This window comes from Piliocolobus tephrosceles, chromosome 2 (assembly GCF_002776525.5).
Source record: "Piliocolobus tephrosceles isolate RC106 chromosome 2, ASM277652v3, whole genome shotgun sequence".
NCBI classification, from domain to species: Eukaryota; Metazoa; Chordata; class Mammalia; order Primates; family Cercopithecidae; genus Piliocolobus; species Piliocolobus tephrosceles.
Window position 1 is genome coordinate 140,457,661 of NC_045435.1, and position 20,755 is coordinate 140,478,415.

General features: G+C 35.2%; 1 protein-coding gene across 7 annotated transcripts in view; it reads left to right on the top strand.

The window, feature by feature from the left end:
• Positions 1 to 20,755, top strand: part of SLC4A7 (solute carrier family 4 member 7) — a 109,209-nt gene that overhangs the window by 58,224 nt on the left and 30,230 nt on the right. For all 7 annotated transcript variants that reach the window (XM_023207265.1, XM_023207269.1, XM_023207270.1 and 4 more), the window contains 8 exons: positions 73 to 188; positions 2,469 to 2,626; positions 3,445 to 3,532; positions 5,614 to 5,760; positions 12,521 to 12,627; positions 14,747 to 14,921; positions 18,781 to 18,914; positions 20,368 to 20,613. In XM_023207265.1, the coding sequence (XP_023063033.1) occupies positions 73 to 188; positions 2,469 to 2,626; positions 3,445 to 3,532; positions 5,614 to 5,760; positions 12,521 to 12,627; positions 14,747 to 14,921; positions 18,781 to 18,914; positions 20,368 to 20,613 (1,171 nt within the window). The remainder of the gene's footprint in view (positions 1 to 72; positions 189 to 2,468; positions 2,627 to 3,444; positions 3,533 to 5,613; positions 5,761 to 12,520; positions 12,628 to 14,746; positions 14,922 to 18,780; positions 18,915 to 20,367; positions 20,614 to 20,755) is intronic.

The following is a 20,755-nucleotide window of genomic DNA, read 5'->3' on the forward strand; positions in this document are numbered from 1 at the left end:
CAGAATGTGAGCAGAGTCAGGTTGCAAAGTAAATTTTCTTCTTACTAATTTAGAATTTGTCTTTAAACATAGGTATTTTGGCCTCTCCCCAGTCTGCTCCTGGAAACTTGGACAATAGTAAAAGTGGAGAAATTAAAGGTAATGGAAGTGGTGGAAGCAGAGAAAATAGTACTGTTGACTTCAGCAAGGTAATTCTATCATTAACTGAAAATTCTCACAATTATTCTTAATGAGAAACTAAGTAGTAACTTGTGGCTTTATTAACATTGATTATAGTAATTTTTTAGTAGACTGGTGCTTACAAACCTGCATGTGATGTCTGTGATATGTTAATTTAAGGTAAACAACTGTGAGAAGGGTTACAGTTAACCTGTGAGTACTTGAGTAACTTTACACCGTTACTAGTGTTAGAAATTCTGAAAAAGAGTATGTGAGTAATACGATATTTCCATCCACACCTATCCATAGATATCGTGAAACGTTAGTACTTTGTGAACTACAGTCATTTGTTCTGGAGCTACCACCGCTAAAAGGTTAATTCTGGGAGTGATGTTACAGCACTAGTGATTCAGTCTTTCCTGGGCTGTAATGCAATCCCAGATTTACTGTCTTATGGTGTTAGTACTTTTGGAATGTCACTGAGAAACATGTCGGTGCTTCCCCATGGGTAGGTAAAGGCATGGATTTTAAAAAAATACCTGTGTGAACTATGATTTTTTAAATTTTGGTAAATGAGTATTTTGTTGAAATAGATAAACCTTAATTTAAAAGAACAGGATAAAAGACTAATAAGTTCAAATTATAACTGAATTTAAAATGTACTTTATGAGTATTTCTTACGAACAATTGATTCTATCTAGCCACTAATTTTTTAGTAATACTAATTTGCTATAGGTGGATGCTCATGGTATTTTAATATTTTTGTATCCAGTATAAGACTTTTTAATAAATGTAATTATGTCAAGCAGTTTTCATTTCTTAAGCCTTTTATTCTTTGATGAAAAGTCTACAAGATATATTTTACAGAAAAGGAGTTTAAATGGTTTGCATTATAGCTTTGTTGAGTGTTGTAGTCTAAAACTATAGGACGCCTTGCATTACGGACATTGGCTGTGCAGAAAGACTATTGTATTTTAAATTTTTCTGACCTATCCTGATCATATTTTACTGGTGCTCATGTTATTTCAGATAGTGCAAAGTACTCAGTAGCAAAATTGCAATTTATTTCTTGTTAAGTGAATAAATTAATGTAATTTACATTATAGAGTTCCTCTAGGCATGGCAGTTGCCGTTTATTTTTGTTCCTCTGTCACAGTCTTACTTTTTTTTACTTGGCCTATCTTTGTGTATACCTCCTTGTCTCCTGTTGGGCAGGAGTCTGCCTCCTGGCACTGTAGTTGTGGCACACTGGGTGTGGGACTCAAGAGGCCCGCTGTAAGTGCTGGTTTTATTTTTCATAGATAGCCCTGTAAGTGGTTGTTTAGTGACTTGTGTGAAACTGCGTATAAATGAAGTTCACATAGTTTGATATCATGTGTAACCTTTTCCTTGTAATTATACACAGAAAACTAAATTTTACTACTATAGCATTATCATATATCTGTGCCAGTAAGGGCTGTAGATTTTTGTTTTAAATAAAAACAAGGGGCCAGGCGCAGTGGTTCATGCCTGTAATCCCTGTGTTTTGGGAGGCTGAGGCAAGAGAATCACTTGGCCAGGACTTCAAGACCAGCCTGGGCAATATAGCAAGCCCCACACTTCTACAAAAAACAACAAAAATTAGCCGGGCATGGTGGCGCATGCCTGTAGTCTCAGCTACTTGGGAGGCCAAGGTGCGAGGACTGCTTAAGTCCGGGAGTTTGAGGTTTACAGTGAGCTATGTTCCTGCCACTGCACTTCAGCCTGGGCAATAGAGTGAGACCTTGTCTCAAAGATACTACTAATAAAATAAAAGTTATGATTTTTTTCCTCTTAATGAAAATACTGGGGAACGCCCAGAGTTCTTTTTTGGTTTGTTTTTAGGGGGACTTTACGTAAAATGTAAAGGATCCAATTCATTTACTTCTAAGGTTAAGTAATATAAAACCATGAATATTTTTTAGCACTGTGTATAATTTCATGAACCATTGTTAGTTTGTGAGCTATATATTTGTCCTTAATAGTTTTTAATGAATAGTGCAGTATTCATTGAATAATTTCTCAAGTTCATGTTTGATAATTTAGATCTCTGAAGTAGTAAAGATTGTGACAGTTAAAACAGTAGCATTGATTCAAATATGTTTGCTCGCTCTTTTGTATTTGTCTACTCCATTCTTTATAGTTGTGAAAATGTTGACATTTTAAACATTCATTAGATCACAAGTTTTGATTAGCAAATAGTAGTCTTATAAAGCAGTTTTTCTTTCCTGTTTCTCTCTAGTCTTACAAGTACCACGGAAACTTTAATTTTAATTATTCTTTGTCAATAGGTTGATATGAATTTCATGAGAAAAATTCCTACGGGTGCTGAGGCATCCAACGTCCTGGTGGGCGAAGTAGACTTTTTGGAAAGGCCTATAATTGCATTTGTGAGACTGGCTCCTGCTGTCCTCCTCACAGGGTTGACTGAGGTCCCTGTTCCAACCAGGTAAAGAGTTAGTTCCAAGTAACATTCTCTAAGCATTTTCAAAATCTATAAGTTTTTATCCAGTGAATGAACAAGTGTGTTGATTTATGTAATAAAAGCTCATTTTATTTAATTTTGTCTTATTTTTGAGACAATCTCACTTTGTCACCCAGGCTGGAGTGCAGTGGCACAATTTCAGCTCACTGCAACCTCCACCTCCCAGGTTCAAGCGATTCTCCTGCCTCAGCCTCCCTAGTAGCCTGGATCACAGGTGTGCGGCACCACGACCAGCTAAGTTTTGTATTTGTAGTAGATACAGTGTTTTGCCATTGTCCCAGCTGGTCTCAAACTCCTACTTAAGTGATCTGCCTGTCTTAGCCTCCCAAAGTATTGGGATTACAGGTGTGAGCCACTGTGCCCAGCCAAAAGCTCATTTTAATATTTAATATTCAGTCATTGTACCAAATACTTTGAATATAAGACCACTATGAATAGGGTATAAAATTGTTTTCTTCTTGGAACTAAAAAGTACAATAAAATAAATATCGGCTGGGTGCGGTGGCTCACGCCTGTAATCCCAGCACTTTGGGAGGCCGAGGCGGGTGGATCACCTGAGGTCAGGAGTTTGGTAGAAAGTTAATTATGGATGCTTTTCCTAGTTCTGTGATTTCCTAATTAGTCCAGGTGGAGTTGCCATCTTTTTTCAGTGATTGGTGGGGGGGAGTAGAAAAGATGTCTGAGTGTTGTTTCTTTATATTGGAATGGTTTCTTTTTTATGATTGCCTAGATTTGTGAGTGTATGATGTTTATTATAAATCTGTATTTTCATATTTCCTTAGGTTTTTGTTTTTGTTATTGGGTCCAGCAGGCAAGGCACCACAGTACCATGAAATTGGAAGATCAATAGCCACTCTCATGACAGATGAGGTAATCAAAATACCCAAGTCTCTTTGAAGTATATGCTGATATGCAGCAGATAGTATATATTAAATTATAGTTCTCTTTTCTTTCATAATGAAGCTTTAAAACTTTTCCTTGCTGTGTATACTGTTTTATCTTGTATTTATGTACCTCAGCTATTTGCCTTCGGTTAGGTTTTTAAGACCTTTATTTTCAAGATCAGTGGGTACTTAAAAATTTTTTTTTGTTTTAAATATTTGTAATTATTGACTACCTTCTTGAACTTTTGAAATTTTGGGATTTTTTTTTTATCCTGGATTTCAGGATATAATTTCTCTAGGTTTTCCTCGGAACATTTTTTTTCCTGTAAATTTCTCTGATATGGGGTCCTGATCTTTGACGATAACCTACATATTAATCAGGACCTTGTCTTTCTTTTCAAGAGAGATTTGTAATCAGATTCTTGCCAAACATCAATGCTGTGTGTCCCAAGGGTATTTGAAATACCCCATATCTGAACCCGACCTAATTTTTCTTTTTTCTTTTTCTTCTTCTTTCTCTCTCTTTTTTTTTTTTTTTTATTTTTTATTTTGTGGAGACGATGTCTCACTATGTTGCCAGGCTGGAGTGCAGTGGTGCAGTCTTGGCTCACTGCAATTCTCCTGCCTCAGCCTCCTGAGTAGCTGGGACTACAGACACACACCACCATGCCCAGCTAATTTTTTTGTATTTTTAGTAGAAACGCGATTTCACCATTTGGCCAGGATGGTCTCAATCTCCTGACCTCGTGATCCGCACCCTCGGCCTCCCAAAGTGCTGGGATTACAGGCCTGACCCACCGTGCCTGTCCCATTTTTCTGTCCTCTTTCAACCAGCCAGTCACCAGATTCTTTTTACCTCTTCAATGTGTTTTGCATTTAATCTGTCACATTCTTTCCATCTCTACTGCCGTTTCTCTGGCTTAGCCATTGATTTGTGGATTCAGGTAGCCTTTATGGGTCTTTATTGTATAGTATTTTTCTCTGCAGTCTCAGTAACATGCAAATTTGTATGTATCATTTCCTTAGTCCAAAGGTATTAATGACTTCCTATCATATAGTGAAATTTAAATTTAAACTTTTGGCTGGGTGCAGTGGCTCACGCCTGTAATCCCAGCACTTTGGGAGGTTGAGGTGGGTGGATCACTTGAGGTTGGGAGTTTGAGACCAGCCTGGCCAACATGGTGAAACTCCATCTCTACTAAAAATACAAAAATTAGCTGGGCGTGGTGGCGCAGTTCTCCTGCGTCAGCTTCTTGAGTAACTGGGATTACAGGCGTGCACCACCATGCCTGGCTAATTTTGTAGTTTTAGTGGAGATGGGGTGTCACTAAGTTGGCAAGGCTGGTCTCAAACTCTTGGCCTCACGCGATCTGCCTACCTTGGCCTCCCAAAGTGCTGGAATTACAGGCATGAGCCACTGTACCTGGTCAGTTACCTCCTTCAAGAGAACTTTCCTGGCTACTTTGTTCTTTCCCATCAGTTTCCCTCTCTATACCCTACGTTCTTTTTATCAGAGCATCTGTCAATACCTATAATTATTTAATAACACGTTTCACTGTCTTTCCTCCTAGAAAAAAAGATTATTGAATATATAGGGAAACTTGCCTTACCTGTCACCATTGCATTATCCACAATGCGTTGAATTGTATTTTAGCAGTTAGTAGTTAGCCAGTAGCTGTTGATCATTAAATAAACTATTTAAGTAAAGTTGTTTGCATATCCATGACTATTTTCTAAGGATAAATGACATTTAAATGTCATAGAAGTAGAGTGACATGCTACAGTGTTTTATTTTCTAATCAATTACTATTTCCCAGGCAAAATTTTATTTTTAAAAAATTGTTCTAAACATGTAGCTGTTCTCTTTCATTGTTTGTTGTTGTTATTCATCTGATAATACTGAGTGGATTACCTTGTATAGTTGTTACCCGGGGTGGGCTGAATACCTGCCTGAGATAAGAGTTTAGGTGATTATTGCGAAGCTATTTATGATATCCAGAGTGGACTATGTGTAGAATTTTTTTTTTCAGCTTTAAAACCTTTTTACTCAATATATTTTTTACTTAGATCTTCCATGATGTAGCTTATAAAGCAAAAGACAGAAATGACCTCTTATCTGGAATTGATGAATTTTTAGATCAAGTAACTGTCCTACCTCCAGGAGAGTGGGATCCTTCTATACGCATAGAACCACCAAAAAGTGTCCCTTCTCAGGTAAGAATCCAGAGCTGCTATTCTGTCACTTACTTTATTTTAATAAAATTATTTTTGATTAGCTATGATTCAAAAACTAAAACAGAGAAGTTGTATCCCCACCTCGTCCCTTTTACCTTCTTACCCCCACACTTACCTCCTATGGGTGGACCATTTTTTACTAGTTTTTTGTTTATCCTTTTCATTTTTTATTCAGTACTTGAAACTATGAACATGTAGTCTTGTTTCTCTTACCAAAAGTTAATGTACTGCATATAGTGTTCTGTACCTTGCTTTTTTCATATAAAAGTATATCTAGGAGATCTGATGTAAGAAATCATGAAAATATTCCTTATTCAATTTTTCACAGCTTTGTTGTCTTCTATGCATGAGTGTACCATAGTTTATTCTGTTCCTGGGTTCTATCAGTCTTTTGCTATTTCAAACCATGCATGACAGTAATCACATGTTGTTTTAGTCTTGTGCAGATGTATCTGTAGAATAGATCCCTAGTAACAGGATTGCTGGATCAAAGGGGAATTTATTTATAATTTTAGTAGACATTACTAGAATTCCTTCCATCAGCTTGACTGTTTTGGACTCCCACAGTGATGTATTAAAGGGCCTATTTCCCTACATCCTCACTGACACTGTGTGTTGCCAAACTTGGGATATTTGTCAATCTAATAGGTATCTTTATCTTCCTATTTTAAGTATTTTAATGAGGTTTTTAATTTAGTTTTTATGGGACAGGATCTTGCTCTGTCACCCAAACTGGAAGGCAATGTCGTGAACATGCCTCAGTTTCCTGGGCTCAAGCAAACCTCCTGCCTTAGCCTCCTATGTAGCCTGGACTGCAGGTGTATGCTACAAGCCCCAGCTAATTTTTTGATACTTTGTAGATATGGTGTCTCACTTTGTTGTGCAGACTGATCTCAAACTCCTGGGCTCTAGTGATTCTCTTGCTTCAGCCTCCCAAAGTTATAGGATTACAGCCGTGAGCCACTGCTCCCGGCCTTATAATGAGGTTTTAATTTGCATTTGTATAATTAGTGAGGTTGAATATTCTTGATTATCTTTTGTTCATTGCCCCACCAGCATGTTTTTTTTTTTTTTTTTTTTTTTCTTTTTTAACATTTAAATTGTTCATTGATCCTTTGGAAGTTTTCATAGCATATTTTATGTGGGTATAGACCCAGCTTCATCTTTTTTCTGAATTGCTGCCTAGTTCTCCCTGTTCATTACAGAGCTAAACATTCCTCCCCTTGGTTGGTGATGCTGCCTTTATTAACTAAAAGTCCATTTGCATCTAGGCCTGTTTTGGACTTTGTTTTGTTTTCTGTTGGTCTGTCTATTCATGGACCAATTTCACACTCCAGTTTTTTAGGCTTTTTGGTATATTTTAATATCTGGTAGGTCTAGATGTGTTCTTGCTCTCCTTCTTACTCTTGTTTTTCTGAATTTTCTTGGCTATCTTGCGTATTTATTTTTCTGTGTAGGCTTTAAAATCAGCTTTCTATATTCAGAAATATGCGTAGTGGTTTTTTAAAAGTTGTGACAAATTTCTTATTGAATTGAAGGAAGACTAACGTCTTCATGACTTTGAGTCTTTCTATTCAAAAACATAGAGTATCTCTCACCAGTTGATTTTCTGTTTCAAGCAAGTTTTTGTCTTCTTAAAGGATGTTTCAAGTTTTCCTTACTTATAATTTACATGTTTCTTGATGAGTATATTCATGAGTATTGTATCTTTGTTGCTTTTATATGAAATGAAGGCTATTTGTTATTTTTCATGTGCATATATGCATACACAGTTGATCCTTGAACAATTTGAGTTTGAACTGTGTAGTTCTAATTATGTGGATTTTTTTCAGTAAACATTGGAAAGGTTTTTGATAATTTGAAAAAATTTGCATACAAACTTCATAGCCTAGAAATATCAAAAAATTAAGATTAATTAGGTATTCCTGAATGCGTAAAATATATGTACATACTAGTCTTCTTTAATAATAATTTATTAGCATAAAATATATACAAATCTATTCTAAAAAGCTAAAGTTTATCAAAAACTTATACACACTAAGAGTGTACATGGCACCATTCTCAGTGGAGAGAAATGTAAATAAAAGTAAAGATGCAGTATTAAATCCTAACTGCATAAAATTAACTATAGTAAATACTGTACCGCTGTCATATTGTAATTTCATAGTTACTGCCTGTTGCTGTTGCAGTGAGCTCAAGTATTGCAAGTTAACGTGCATAAAGTGTTGTGTGTTGCTCATCGTCTCCACATCAGCAGTTTGTCTCTCCAGTAAATTCTGTGTACCCTAAAAAGTGATCATGAGGTTCTCATGTATTTTTCATCATGTTTACTGCAATGCTGGAAAGTTTTGAAAAACAACATGGGACTCATACGAAGTCCCATTAGTGCTACTAGTAAGTGTTCCTAAGAAACAGAAAAGTCATGCAAATGTAAGACAAAGTTGATTCGCTTGGTGTGTACCATAGAATGACATCTGCCATCGCCTACCATTTCAAAATAAATGAATCTAGTGTAAGGATCATTGTAAAAAGAAAAGGAAACATAAAGTCGTCACTGTAGCTATGCCAGCAGGCATGAACACTTTTGCTTTTTGCAAAATACCTTTTTATCTCATATTGAAAATGCAACTTTTATGTGGGTGCAGATTACTATAAGAAAGACATATCTATAGATTCTGATATGACCAAGAAAAGGCAGTCATTTTACGACAACATAAAGCAAAAGAAAAGCAAAGGATCAGAGAATTTAGTGCCAGCAAAGATGGTTTGGTAATTTTAGAAAGAAGTTTGGCTTAAAAAATGTCAAAATAACTGGAGAAGCAACTTCTGCCGTCCAGGAGGCTGCAGATGAGTTCCCAGATCAGATCCTATTAAGAAAATCCCCTGAATGGGTTTTTAATGCAGATGAAAATACCCTGTTCTGGAAATAATGCTACAGAAGACTTTTATTAGTAAGGAAGATTAGTGAGCACCAGGATTTAAAGCAGGAAGGGTTAGCTAACTGTTTTGTGCAAATGCACTCCAATTTATGATATTTACCCTTCTCTATAAAGCTGTTCATTGTGAGCTTTGAAAGGAAAAGATAAATGCCAGCTTCCAGTCTTTTTGTTGTACAAGAAGGCCTGAATGAGAACCCTTTTTCTGGATTGGTCCCATCAGTACATTGTTCCTGAAGTCAGGAAGTACCTTGCCAGTAAGGGACTGCCTTTAAAAATTTTTTTCATATTAGACAATGCCTCTGGCCACCCAAAACCTGTGAGTTCAACACCAAAGGTGTCGAAGTGGTACACCTGCACCCAAGCACAGCGTCTGTAATTCAGTCTCTAGATTAGGGGACTGAGGACCTTTAAGGCTTGTTTCATTAGGTGTTATATAGAAAAGATTATTAATGCTCTGGAAGAGAACCTTGGATAGCAAGGACATCATGAAAGTCTGCAAGGATTATACCATTGAAGACACCATCATTATTATAGAAAAAGCCAGGAACATCATCAAACCTGAAAAAGTAAATTCCTTCTTGGTGAAACTGTCCAGATGTTGTGCATGACTTAACAGGTTTTATGACAGAGCCACTCAAGGAAATTGTGTATATGGCAAAAAAGGTGGAAGTTGAAGGGTTTCAAGATGTGGATCTTGGAGAAGCTCAAGAACTAATAAACACGACACCAGAGGAGTTAACAGAACACAACTCGATGGAGATGAGTGCTTCCGAACCAGTGCTGGTGATGAGGACAAAGATATAGAATTAGTAGTGCCAGAAAACAAATTGACATCAGCTGATCTGGCAGAAGGGTTCTGATCATTCAGGATTGCTTTTGACTTCTTTTGCGACATGGATCCTTCTATGGTTTGGGTACTACAGGAAACAAGTATTGGTACTGTCCACATTTTAAGAGAAATGAAATAAGTGAAATAGAAATTATGATGTATTTCCATTAATATTTTGTTTTCGCTAGCTTACTGTATTGTGAAAATGTAGGTTATAACACCTCTAACATGCCAAACGTATGTTCGACTGTTCGTGTTACCGGTAAGGCTTTCGAGTCAACAGTAGGCTTATTAGATTGAGTTTCAGGGAGCTGTACACAAAATTTCAACTGCATGGGAGTTGGTACCAACTCCCTTGTTTATTCAAGAATCAACTGTGTATTTTATTATTTTGTTGATTTGTTGAGATGGAGCTTTGCGCTTGCCACCCAGACTGGAGTGCAATGGCGCGATAGCAGTTCACAGCAACCTCTGCCTCCCGGGTTCAGGTGATTCTCCTGCCTCAGCCTCCCGAGTAGTTGGGATTACAAGTGCCTACCACCATGCCCAGCTAATTTTTGTATTTTTAATAGAGACGAGGTTTCACCATGTTGGCCAGGCTGGTCTTGAACTCCTGACCTCAGGTGATCGACCTGCCTTGGTCTCCCAAAGTGCTGGGATTACAAGTGTGAGCCACCACGCCCGGCCTCAACTGTGTATTTTTAATCCTGCTACCATTCTTAATTGTTTGTAATAGTTTTTCAGTCATCATATAATCTGTAAGTAAGAGATAGTTTTATTCCTCCTTTTCTAAATCTTATACTTGTAATTGTTTTCTGTTGTCTAATTGTATTGACTAAAATCTCTAGTACAGTGTTAAATAGCATGGGCTTTAAATAGGCATTTCTTATCTTGTTTCTCACTGTAGTCAAATATCTCTAGTATTTCTCCCTTTAAGTAAGATAATGACATTGGAGCCAAAATATACATTTCATCATGTTAAGAAAGTAACATTATTTCTTTTTTATTGATATTTAAAATATAAATTGCTGTAGAATTTTATCAAATGCCTTTTCAGCGTCTCTGGCAAATGGTTGTACTAATTTTATTTATCAATTATTATGGTAAATCTTACGAATAGATTTTTGAATATGAAAGAATTCCTGGAGTCAACCCAGTTTGGACTTTAAAGTGGTAGTGGTCTGTGTCTACTAGTTTGTCTGTATTACTATAGATTGGTTTATAGATTTCTGTGCCATCTTCACATTTTATACTTCACATCAGTATACTTGTTTCATAAAAAAATTTGTAAGTTTTCATTTTTGGTGTTAAACGGTTTTAAATGGTGTCGAATAATTTGATTTTAAAAGTTTGGAAAAATTCCTTTGTAAAGTTTTTTGAGCTTGAATCTTTTGTCATGTAGACTTCAACAATTAGCTTATTTCTTTGGAAATCGGTATATGTAAAACTTCCTATTTTTTCTGGTGTCAGTTTTGGTAAATCGTTTTTCTAGTGTATTACCAGATTCATCTAGGTTTCAAATTTATTTGCATGGAGTTATATAAAGTGTAGTATGTATATATGTATGTATATAAAATGTGCTCACTATGAAATTATTGCCTCTTACCGTTTTTTGTTTTGTTATTAAAGGTCTATTGTATTTTTCAAACATCAGCCTTTAAAATTTATTTTAGTACTTTTAAAAAATGCATTTTATTTTGTATCTTAGTTTCTGCTCTTAGCTGTTTTATTTCGTTCTTTTCACTTTCGTCCAGAAAAGATTTTTTTGTTTTCACATTTTCTGAGGTAGTTGTTTAAGTCACTTTTTTTCCTTCTTTCATTTTTGTTAATATAATTGCTTAATTTTCTTGAATGTGCTTTGGCTGGGTCTCATGGGTTGTATTAGGTTGGCGCAAAAGTAATTGTGGTTTCGGCCATTGTCTTTAATCAAATCAAGTAAATGATTAATTTAAATCAATTAAATGATTAATTAAATTAAAAATACTTTTAATTAAATATTTTAATTAAAAATTAAAGATAAATTAAAAATAAAACACAATTTTATAATTTGTAGTTTTTCAAATTATTTTTGTTTCCTAGGAGTTCTAAAATTTTATCCCTTTCCTCTTTAAGATGTAAGTTTGAAAATTGAAATTTTGTGAGATTTTGACATTTTCAGATGGCAATCTTATATTTGTAGATGGGCCTTGCTATTCTCTAAATATGGAACATGTAAACTGGCTAGCCTAAGTCTTTAATTCAACTAGAGCCTTTGACCCAGTAAACCTCCTGGGATGACAGATCTCTGTCTCCCTTTCCCTTTACCTCTGTGTTTCCTTTTCTTTCATCTTTCCCCTTGTATGTGCACATGCACACACATATTTTTAGCCCCGGCAATCTCTTGATGTAACAAGTTAAAAGTTCGTTTCTTTGTCTTCAACAGAGGGGGAGAAATCCTGTATCATGTGAATAGTACTCTTGAATTTGTAATAAAATGTCATGTGAAGTTAATTTTTGTGGAAACATGTTTATCAAACAGCTCTTATTTTTTAAGGGAAGTATTTTAGTAGAAGAAAAATGAAATTTACTTTTTTCTTAATGTAAAGCACATTTTTCAATAGTTAACAGGAGCAGTATTTTTAAAGTTTTGGTGGGAGAGCTGCTTTTTTGGAGGTTACTTCTGTTTGTAGTTATTGGTGAATAGGAGTTTGAAATGGTATGTGTGAATATATTTTATAGTATATGGATAATTAGAATATAAGATTCAAAAAGCTAATTAGAAATTTAAAATATTAATAGAAACTGATAGTAGATTCTATTTTTAAAGAGCAATCTATTTCAGAAGAGAGTTTATTTTAGGAAGCATTCTTTTCTAGGAGAACTGATTAGATACATAATCAATATAAAATCTGATATTCACTGTAATTGAAGATGCCATCTCAAGTTTTCTTAAAATAGAATTCTGAAAATAATGTTTTTTTGTGAAATTCAGGAAAAGAGAAAGATTCCTGTGTTTCACAATGGATCTACCCCCATATCGGGTGAGACTCCTAAAGAGGCTGCTCATCATGCTGGGCCTGAGCTACAGAGGACCGGACGGTGGGTGCAAATACTGGTATTTTGAGGGGTTTGGGGGATGATTTGATGAAAACATAGATTATATTTTTTTCCAAGTGTTTGGAAGCTAATCTATATTATTTTTTCATATTTAGAAAAATGTGCATTATTATATATAAGGAAAATTTATATGTATAAATATATAAGAAAATTTATAAATAATTGTATTAGTATGTATCAAGCTTTAGTTTAAAAGGAAAATAATAGACTGTATATTCAGAGGATTGCAGTTATATAGTGTGTAGGTTAATTTCCATTGCTTATACAGAAGGTTCTTGAAGAAGGTGTAGAGTCTTCTTATAATTCTTCATATTGAGTTAGAGAATTATGGGAACAGAGAGTAACTACAACTAATAATTTCTTTGTATATGTGCACAGATTTAAAACTCTTAAATGAGCATTATATCATGAGGTAATCTTCCATGGACAAGCATGATTGAACCATTGTATTGCTCTCTGGAAACGCAGCTAGAAAAATTGTTTAAGAAGTTAATTTTTGTAACAAAAAATAGAAATATTGGCAGATGCAAACATTGCCTTAATATTTTGTAGAAGTACATAAATGTTATAGTATTTTCATACTGTGGAAAAGCATGTGGCTACTGATTCTTTATTGTCCACTGGTGGTCAGTATGGAATTAAATCATCTTAAATATTAAATATTTGTTTAAAAAAAAACATCTTTAACAGATACAATATTAGGGATTTTGATGACATCCTTAAAGGGTACTATATCATAAAAATAAGTAACTGGCATACTGAATGTAGACTTTAGAGAAACTGAAATTCACAGTTAATTCATTGCTAATGAAGTGTGTTAGTCTCTGTGAATACAATAGAGAAAAGATTTTGACCCTGTGTGAACAGTACTATTCTGTTATTAGCTATTATCGCTTCTTCAAACTGGCATAGGGTTAGTCATTGAGAAGTACTGTGTCAGGCCTCCACTGATCTCAGTCACCTGAGAGCATCTGTACACCCTTTACTAAGTAATTATCGATTTGATGATATACTATAGATTCATATTTTAGATCATTGATGGCAACTTTTTTATTGCAAGCTGATTCCCCTTGCTGTCAGATTATGAACAGAGTACTACTTGTCAGTTTGTGTTTAGGATTTATTTCAGTATTAACTTAAAAAAATTACAATGGTAAAACTTGAAATATCCAAAGCATTTAAAAACTTAATGTTAGTTTTTTGGGTCTGTTTTCTTGCAGTTGGAATTTGAATGATTATTTATTTTTTGAGTATTAAAACGAATTACCGATTTAGTCACCAGTGTTTGTTGAGTGCCTACTATTTCCCAGGTAGTGTTGTAGACACTGTAGATAACGCAGTAAACAAGAAAAAGTCTCCCCTTATGGAGCTTATATTTTATTGGAATGTCTTCAAGTTAGATGTATCCATAAGACTAATTGTTAAAAATGTTGAAATGGTATGGCTTTGATGTACAAACAGATTTTTAATCTACTAATTGAAACCTGTTTTATTAATGTACGTATTAGTTTGTCTACATACACAGTAAATTAAATATCCTGAAACGGTTTTTAGGAGTTTTTTTCCCCCTAGACAAAGTGTTTACATGATTGAAGTACTAGTTTTAAAAGCTTTTGAAGTTACTGAATTCATACTACTTGTGCATCTAAGCACAACATACTACATTTATATGAAAGCGTATTTGAATAATAATTGCCTTCCTCATATTTGTGATTGTTGCCTTGAAGATTTTAATATAGACAATTAATAGAATTGCTTATGCACATTTTCATAAATGGGTTGTTTGGTTTCGTTTATTTTGTTATACCTTTCCTTGCACATTTGTGTCCAAAATTACATTTACTCATATAAAATCATTTGCCTGCAATCTTTTCATGATATAGTCCGTAAAATACAGATATCTGTCTCTTAATGAAATATAACATTCCTCTATCAGTAGATTAAATGAGTGTATCTTCTGTAATTTATAAGTTAAATTGGATTTAACATTTTGTTGACAAAACACCTAGGCACCAGCAGTTTTGTGTAGCCCATAGTTGTAGTTTGAACTAGCTAGAATCCTCTAGTGTACAGTTTGACGAGTTTCATCTCACCTATTTAGGCTTTTTGGTGGTTTGATACTTGACATCAAAAGGAAAGCACCTTTTTTCTTGAGTGACTTCAAGGATGCATTAAGCCTGCAGTGCCTGGCCTCGATTCTTTTCCTATACTGTGCCTGTATGTCTCCTGTAATCACTTTTGGAGGGCTGCTTGGAGAAGCTACAGAAGGCAGAATAGTGAGTACAAAGATTGGTAGTGGCCAGGCTCTTAGCTCTTCAGAGGCAAGTGTCTGTATGCATTTGTCTCACTATTCATACTTTCATTTGAAGAGTCTACCCACAGCATGATTAACGTGACCCAAAGCAGACTTTCCCCAAAGGTAATTGCTGTGGAAAACATGGGGAAGCCATTTGAACAGAAGATGCACAGTTGAGGTAAAAAAAAATTTAAAAAAGGTTTACTTTGGCTTGCTGGATGAATGGTTTTATAAATTGAGTAAAAGGCTTGGATTGTCTTTGGAGGTGGGGTGGACTGGGAGAAGACACCAGTTGAACTGATTCTGGGTGGGTCATGGGGGTTTTTATCAGTGGGGCTACTTCATATCCTATAAGATATCATAGGATTATTTAGAGCCACATGATGAATATTAACTCCTCAGTCCTGGCTGGTAGGCCTAGACTAGACTGGAAGAATAGAACATAATTGTGGAAACTGGCATTTTGAAGTGGCATTTAATTTTGCTGTTATTAAATCTATGTGAGAGTAGCTAAAACTTTTATTTAGAAAATATAATTGAAAGCTTCATTCTTTGATATTACTAAAATGAAAGTTTTTATGTTTTCCTCTTCCTGGTTATACTGTATTCAGAGCTATGGTGCTTTGTAAAATGAAAGGCATTTCTTTGTTGTTGTTGATATGCATTTTAATCAGTTTAATAAGGTGTTTAAATGAGACAATTTGTAATTCTTAAGTGTATTTTACTTAATTGTATTTATTCTTGGGAGAACATTCATTTTTTTTTTTATAGATCAAAGGCTAAAAAATAACCAAAGCTAAGGCATAATTATCTAATTAAAATATTTCATGATCTAAACATGAAATAAACCTAACAACTGAAATTTTCTTTCAACTCTGAATTTATTTTGGATTATGTAAATCTTTTTACCTTAGTCTTTAATCATTGTATCAAAGGTCCATATTTTTAGTGAGTTGCTTTATGTGCTGTCACAAATTGTGCATGTCACTCTGCTGGTCCCCATGGAAATGTGTTTTATCTGTTACATCATAGAATTGCTGCCTCTTTGTTCATGGACTGTCATTCATTACCTGCCCATCTAATCTTGCTGTTTGATATCTTGCACATGTGACAATGTGTTTGGCATTGGAGGAATATAGATAAGTGTAAGAATAGCCAGTATCTCCTGTGCTCAAGGATTCTAAGTGAAAAAAGTGTAAAAGACAAAATAATATGGTATGTGAGGGGAAGGTAAGGGTAGGTAGGCCTTCTGATAAGTACAAAGAAAACTTCTGAATGTGAGAATGAGGTAGGCAGGCAGTGTAATAGGCTGTGGTTTTTTTTTTTTTTTTTTTTTTTTTTTTTTTTGAGGTGGAGTCTCGCTCCATCACCAGGCTGGAGTCCAGTGGTTCACTGCAACCTCTGCTTCTTGGGTTCAAGCAATTCTCCTGCCTCAGCCTCCTGAGTAGCTGGGACTACAGGTGCCTGCCACCACGCCCAGCTAATTTTTGTATTTTTAGTAGAGATGGGGTTTCACTATGTTGGTCAGGCTGGTCTCGATATCGTGACCTCGTGATCTGCCCACCTCAGCCTCCCAAAGTGCTGGGATTACAGGCGTGAGCCACCGTGCCTGGCCAGGCTGTGATTTGTTTAGGGAAAAGACAGGTAACAGTATGGCAGTGAACATAGAAACACTTCAAAAATTAGAAGAAAAAAAAAAGATTTTCATACGGCAATATCTGCTTTTCCACCCAAGATTAGGAGAGGGGAACCTTAATTTTATACCCATTTGCCCTTGTTATTATCTTTTTTGACATCTCCTTGCTTCTTAATGTTTTGCTTTCTCTCTCTGTATGTATACCATTTAGACATTTTTTTCCTTTGTTTCTACTTTTTGTTTTTTTGAGACAGAGTCTCACTGTTTCACTCAGGCTATATAGTACAGTGGCATGATCTCGGCTCTCTGTAGCTTTGACCTCCCTGGACTTCTGTCATAGCCTCTGGAGTAGCTGGGACTATAGGCGTGTACCACCACACCTAGCTAATATTTTGTATTTTTTTGTAGAGATAAAATTTTGTCATGTTGCCCAGGCTGGTCTTCAACTCCTGGGCTCAAAACAATCCACCCACCTTGGCCTCCCAAAGTGCTGGTGTTATAGGCGTGAGCCACAGCGCCTGGCCCATTTTTTTCCTTTGACTTAAGCTCTGCATAAATTCATTCCTAAATATGCTTATTGTAATTGAACTAAGGATTTTATGATGGCTTAGCAGTGTCTTCTAAGAACAAACATTTTCTCCACAGGCAAGAAAACAAATTTAGGCCATATAATTAACAAATGTGTCATTAACATGGACACTTCTCCTTTATGTTACCAAAAGATAAATTTGTTTATCTTTGGGTTTGATCCCAATTTTTATTCTAATAGTGGAAGTATACTTTCATTGCTTACTGTTATTTTGTGATTTTGATTTTGGAAGATACTGTTCTAGCCGATGATGAGAATTGCTACCATTCATTGACTGTATTCTGTGTGCCAGACACCATGCTTGCTAGGTGTTTTTGCAAATACTATTTATGTTCTAGTTATCATCACCTCCATTTCAAAGTGAGAAAGCTTAGGCTTAGAAAGGTTAAGATATGGCCATGGCTGAACACCTAGTAGTAGTCAGTCTTCCCACTGGAAATCTAGTTTCGGAAGCCCTCCTCTTTGCCTGTTGCTGCGCTGCCTCTCATTTCAGCAGGATTGTTTCTTACAAGCTTCTTTTTTCCTTCCCTTTACCAATTAATGGGCTGGCTTTCCTGGATAGTACTTTCCAGTTGACCTTGATGTTTGTATATGGTAAACTATTCATTCCTTACTTTCTGATTCTATCCCCCTTTTTCTAGTGGCATAACTAATCATCTGATAGCCTAATTAGTTAGAATGGAATGGTGGTGGTTGTACAAAATTAGCGTGCTAACGTTGATTTAAATTCTCTTAGTCTTTCATTTTCTCTTTATCTTTTCTTGCCAAACTTTAGTGATACTTTGTCATTTATGGTTACCATAAATTATTTTGAGGAGATTTTTCTCATTTATTTTGTTAAGTATTTCAGTTTTGATAATTTATTAAGCCTATCATATTAGATTAATTTCTTTAAAATATGTGGAAAGTTTTGCCCTTTAGAAATCAGTTTGAGAAAGATAGTCACATGTTGATTTATCACCTATTTGAAAGATCTTTTTATAGCAGTTCTTTTTTGTAGCACCATATTATTTACTATTTTTTATTTTTAAAATGAACTATTTCAGCCATATAAAAGTATTGAAAATAACACATATCCTTCTGTACTCACAGACTTAAGAAATGAAACTTATAAAGTTGAAGCCCTTGTGTGTGTTTCTCCCATTTATTCTTTGCTCCTTTCATCCCACAGCACAGGTTGAGTATCCCTTATCTGAAATGCTTGGAACCAGAAGTAGTTCAGATTTTGGATTTTTTTGGGGGGATTATACTTCTGGTTGAACATCCTTAATCTGAAATCTGAAGTGCTCTAATGAGCATTTCCTTTTGAGTGTCGTATTGGCACTCAGAAAGTTTGGAGTGTGGAGTTTTGGATTAGGGATACTCAACCTGTATTAATTTTGAATTAAGGATGATCGCAAAAGTTTTTAATATGCAAAAAGAAAGAATTTTTTTCTTGTGTATTTAAAATGTATTTGTAATTTTTTATATTTTATATTAAAAACTCAAAGTGGTGTTGGTTTTATAACTGCTTGATGGGTATTTTTATTTTCCAGATGTCTTACAAGTGTTATAGTAGGTTAGAGAAATGTTTATGATGTATTGCTTTTATTCATTTCTTTTTTCCTTAAACAGAGTGCAATAGAGTCTCTTTTTGGAGCATCATTAACTGGGATTGCCTATTCATTGTTTGCTGGGCAACCTCTAACAATATTGGGGAGCACAGGTCCAGTTCTAGTATTTGAAAAAATTTTATATAAATTCTGCAGGTAAGTAATAGCCCTCTCTACTTATCACATGTGTTTGTGTGTGTGTGTTTGTTTGTGTGTGTATATATATACACACAATTATATATGAAATTGTTTATTAACTTAGGAGTTATTTAATTGCTGAAAAGTAATTTGGTCAATATATGCGCATTCTCATTATTTTTGAGCTACTGTATGATTGACCATACTCTGGCCCCTTCCGTTCTTAATCCAGTAACTTGGAGATGAAGAAAGTAAGAATGTCCTTGAGTATAAAATCAGTGGATTTGAATGCTGATAAGCAGATCACTTGAGGGCTAAATACAAATCCTTTGTGCTAACAAATTTAAACCAGTAAGAAGGTGTTAATCTGAATTGGGTTGAAGCAATCAGAGTGAAGTATCAGTTTCCATTGGTGAGGTTGTTCACACTGTAGAAATGAATATAGGGTACTGTAGCTGTTAGACTTTGAATTCAGCATGGCTAATACTATTCCTTATTTGTTTGTTTGTTTATTTATTTATTTATTTGAGACTGAGTCTCACTCTATTGTCCAGGCTAGAGTGCAGTGGTGCGATCTTGGCTCATTGCAACTTCTGCCTCCCAGGTTCAAGTGATTCTCCTGCCTCAGCATCCCAAGTAGCTGGGATTACTGGCACCGCCACCACACCTGGCTAATTGCTGTATTTTCAGTAGAGATGGGGTTTAACCATGTTGGCCAGGCTGGTCTTGAACTCGTGACCTCAGGTGATCCATCTGCCTTGGCCTCCCAAAATTTGGGATTACAGGCGTGAGCCACCGCGCCCAGCCTCTAATATTCTTCCTTTTGTGACATTAATGAAGTTTGTATATTTTAGTTTGAAACAACTTGATGCTATTACATATTTGATGGATCCAGCTCTCTTTCTGATTCTGTACTCACTAAACAAGCTGAATCTGATTCCAATCTGGCATGCCACGTAGATAATAGAGAATGCAGTGACCTGAAGTATAGATTCTGGTAGTAATTTCTTGAGGTTTAAAATAAGAAATCACTTTCTGTGGTGGTAATGGGAGAGGAGGGTAGTGGTAGTGATGGTAATAATGTTGGAGCTGATTACTGTATTGATACACATGACGTCTGGATCTTTAGAGGGAGTAAGATGCAATTGTTTTTTCATATAGACACCATACCTGTCATTTACTCATAACTGATTTAGAAAGTGAGCTGTAATGATTTTGAAGTATTTATTGCCTAGTAGGTTTTCACTGTAAATCTTTTATATAAGTGTAATAAACAAATCTATTAATAAGCTAGTCTTCAGTTGAAGCAGAAAAAGATACAGAGTTTTCTCTAGTCGTTAGGTTGTCATTTTGTAATTCATTATCTTTTAGGAATCATGTTTTCATGCTGTTCCATTGCTTGCTATGAAAATTTTAGGTACAAATACTATCCACACATGTTTATCATATTCATATTTTTCTTTCTAAACAGAGATTATCAACTTTCTTATCTGTCTTTAAGAACCAGTATTGGTCTGTGGACTTCTTTTTTGTGCATTGTTTTGGTTGCAACAGATGCAAGCAGCCTTGTGTGTTATATTACTCGATTTACAGAAGAGGCTTTTGCAGCCCTCATTTGTATCATATTCATCTACGAGGCTTTGGAGAAGCTCTTTGATTTAGGAGAAACATATGCATTTAATATGCACAACAACTTAGATAAACTGACCAGCTACTCGTAAGTATTTCTCTTTTCTCCTAATATTAAAATGTGTTTTTACAGAGATGTCAGAGCCTCAGAAAATGAAATTTTTTGCAGTCTGATAGTGTAACTAGCTATAACTCCTTAGCTAGCCATGTGATAGTGATGTGGTTGTTTC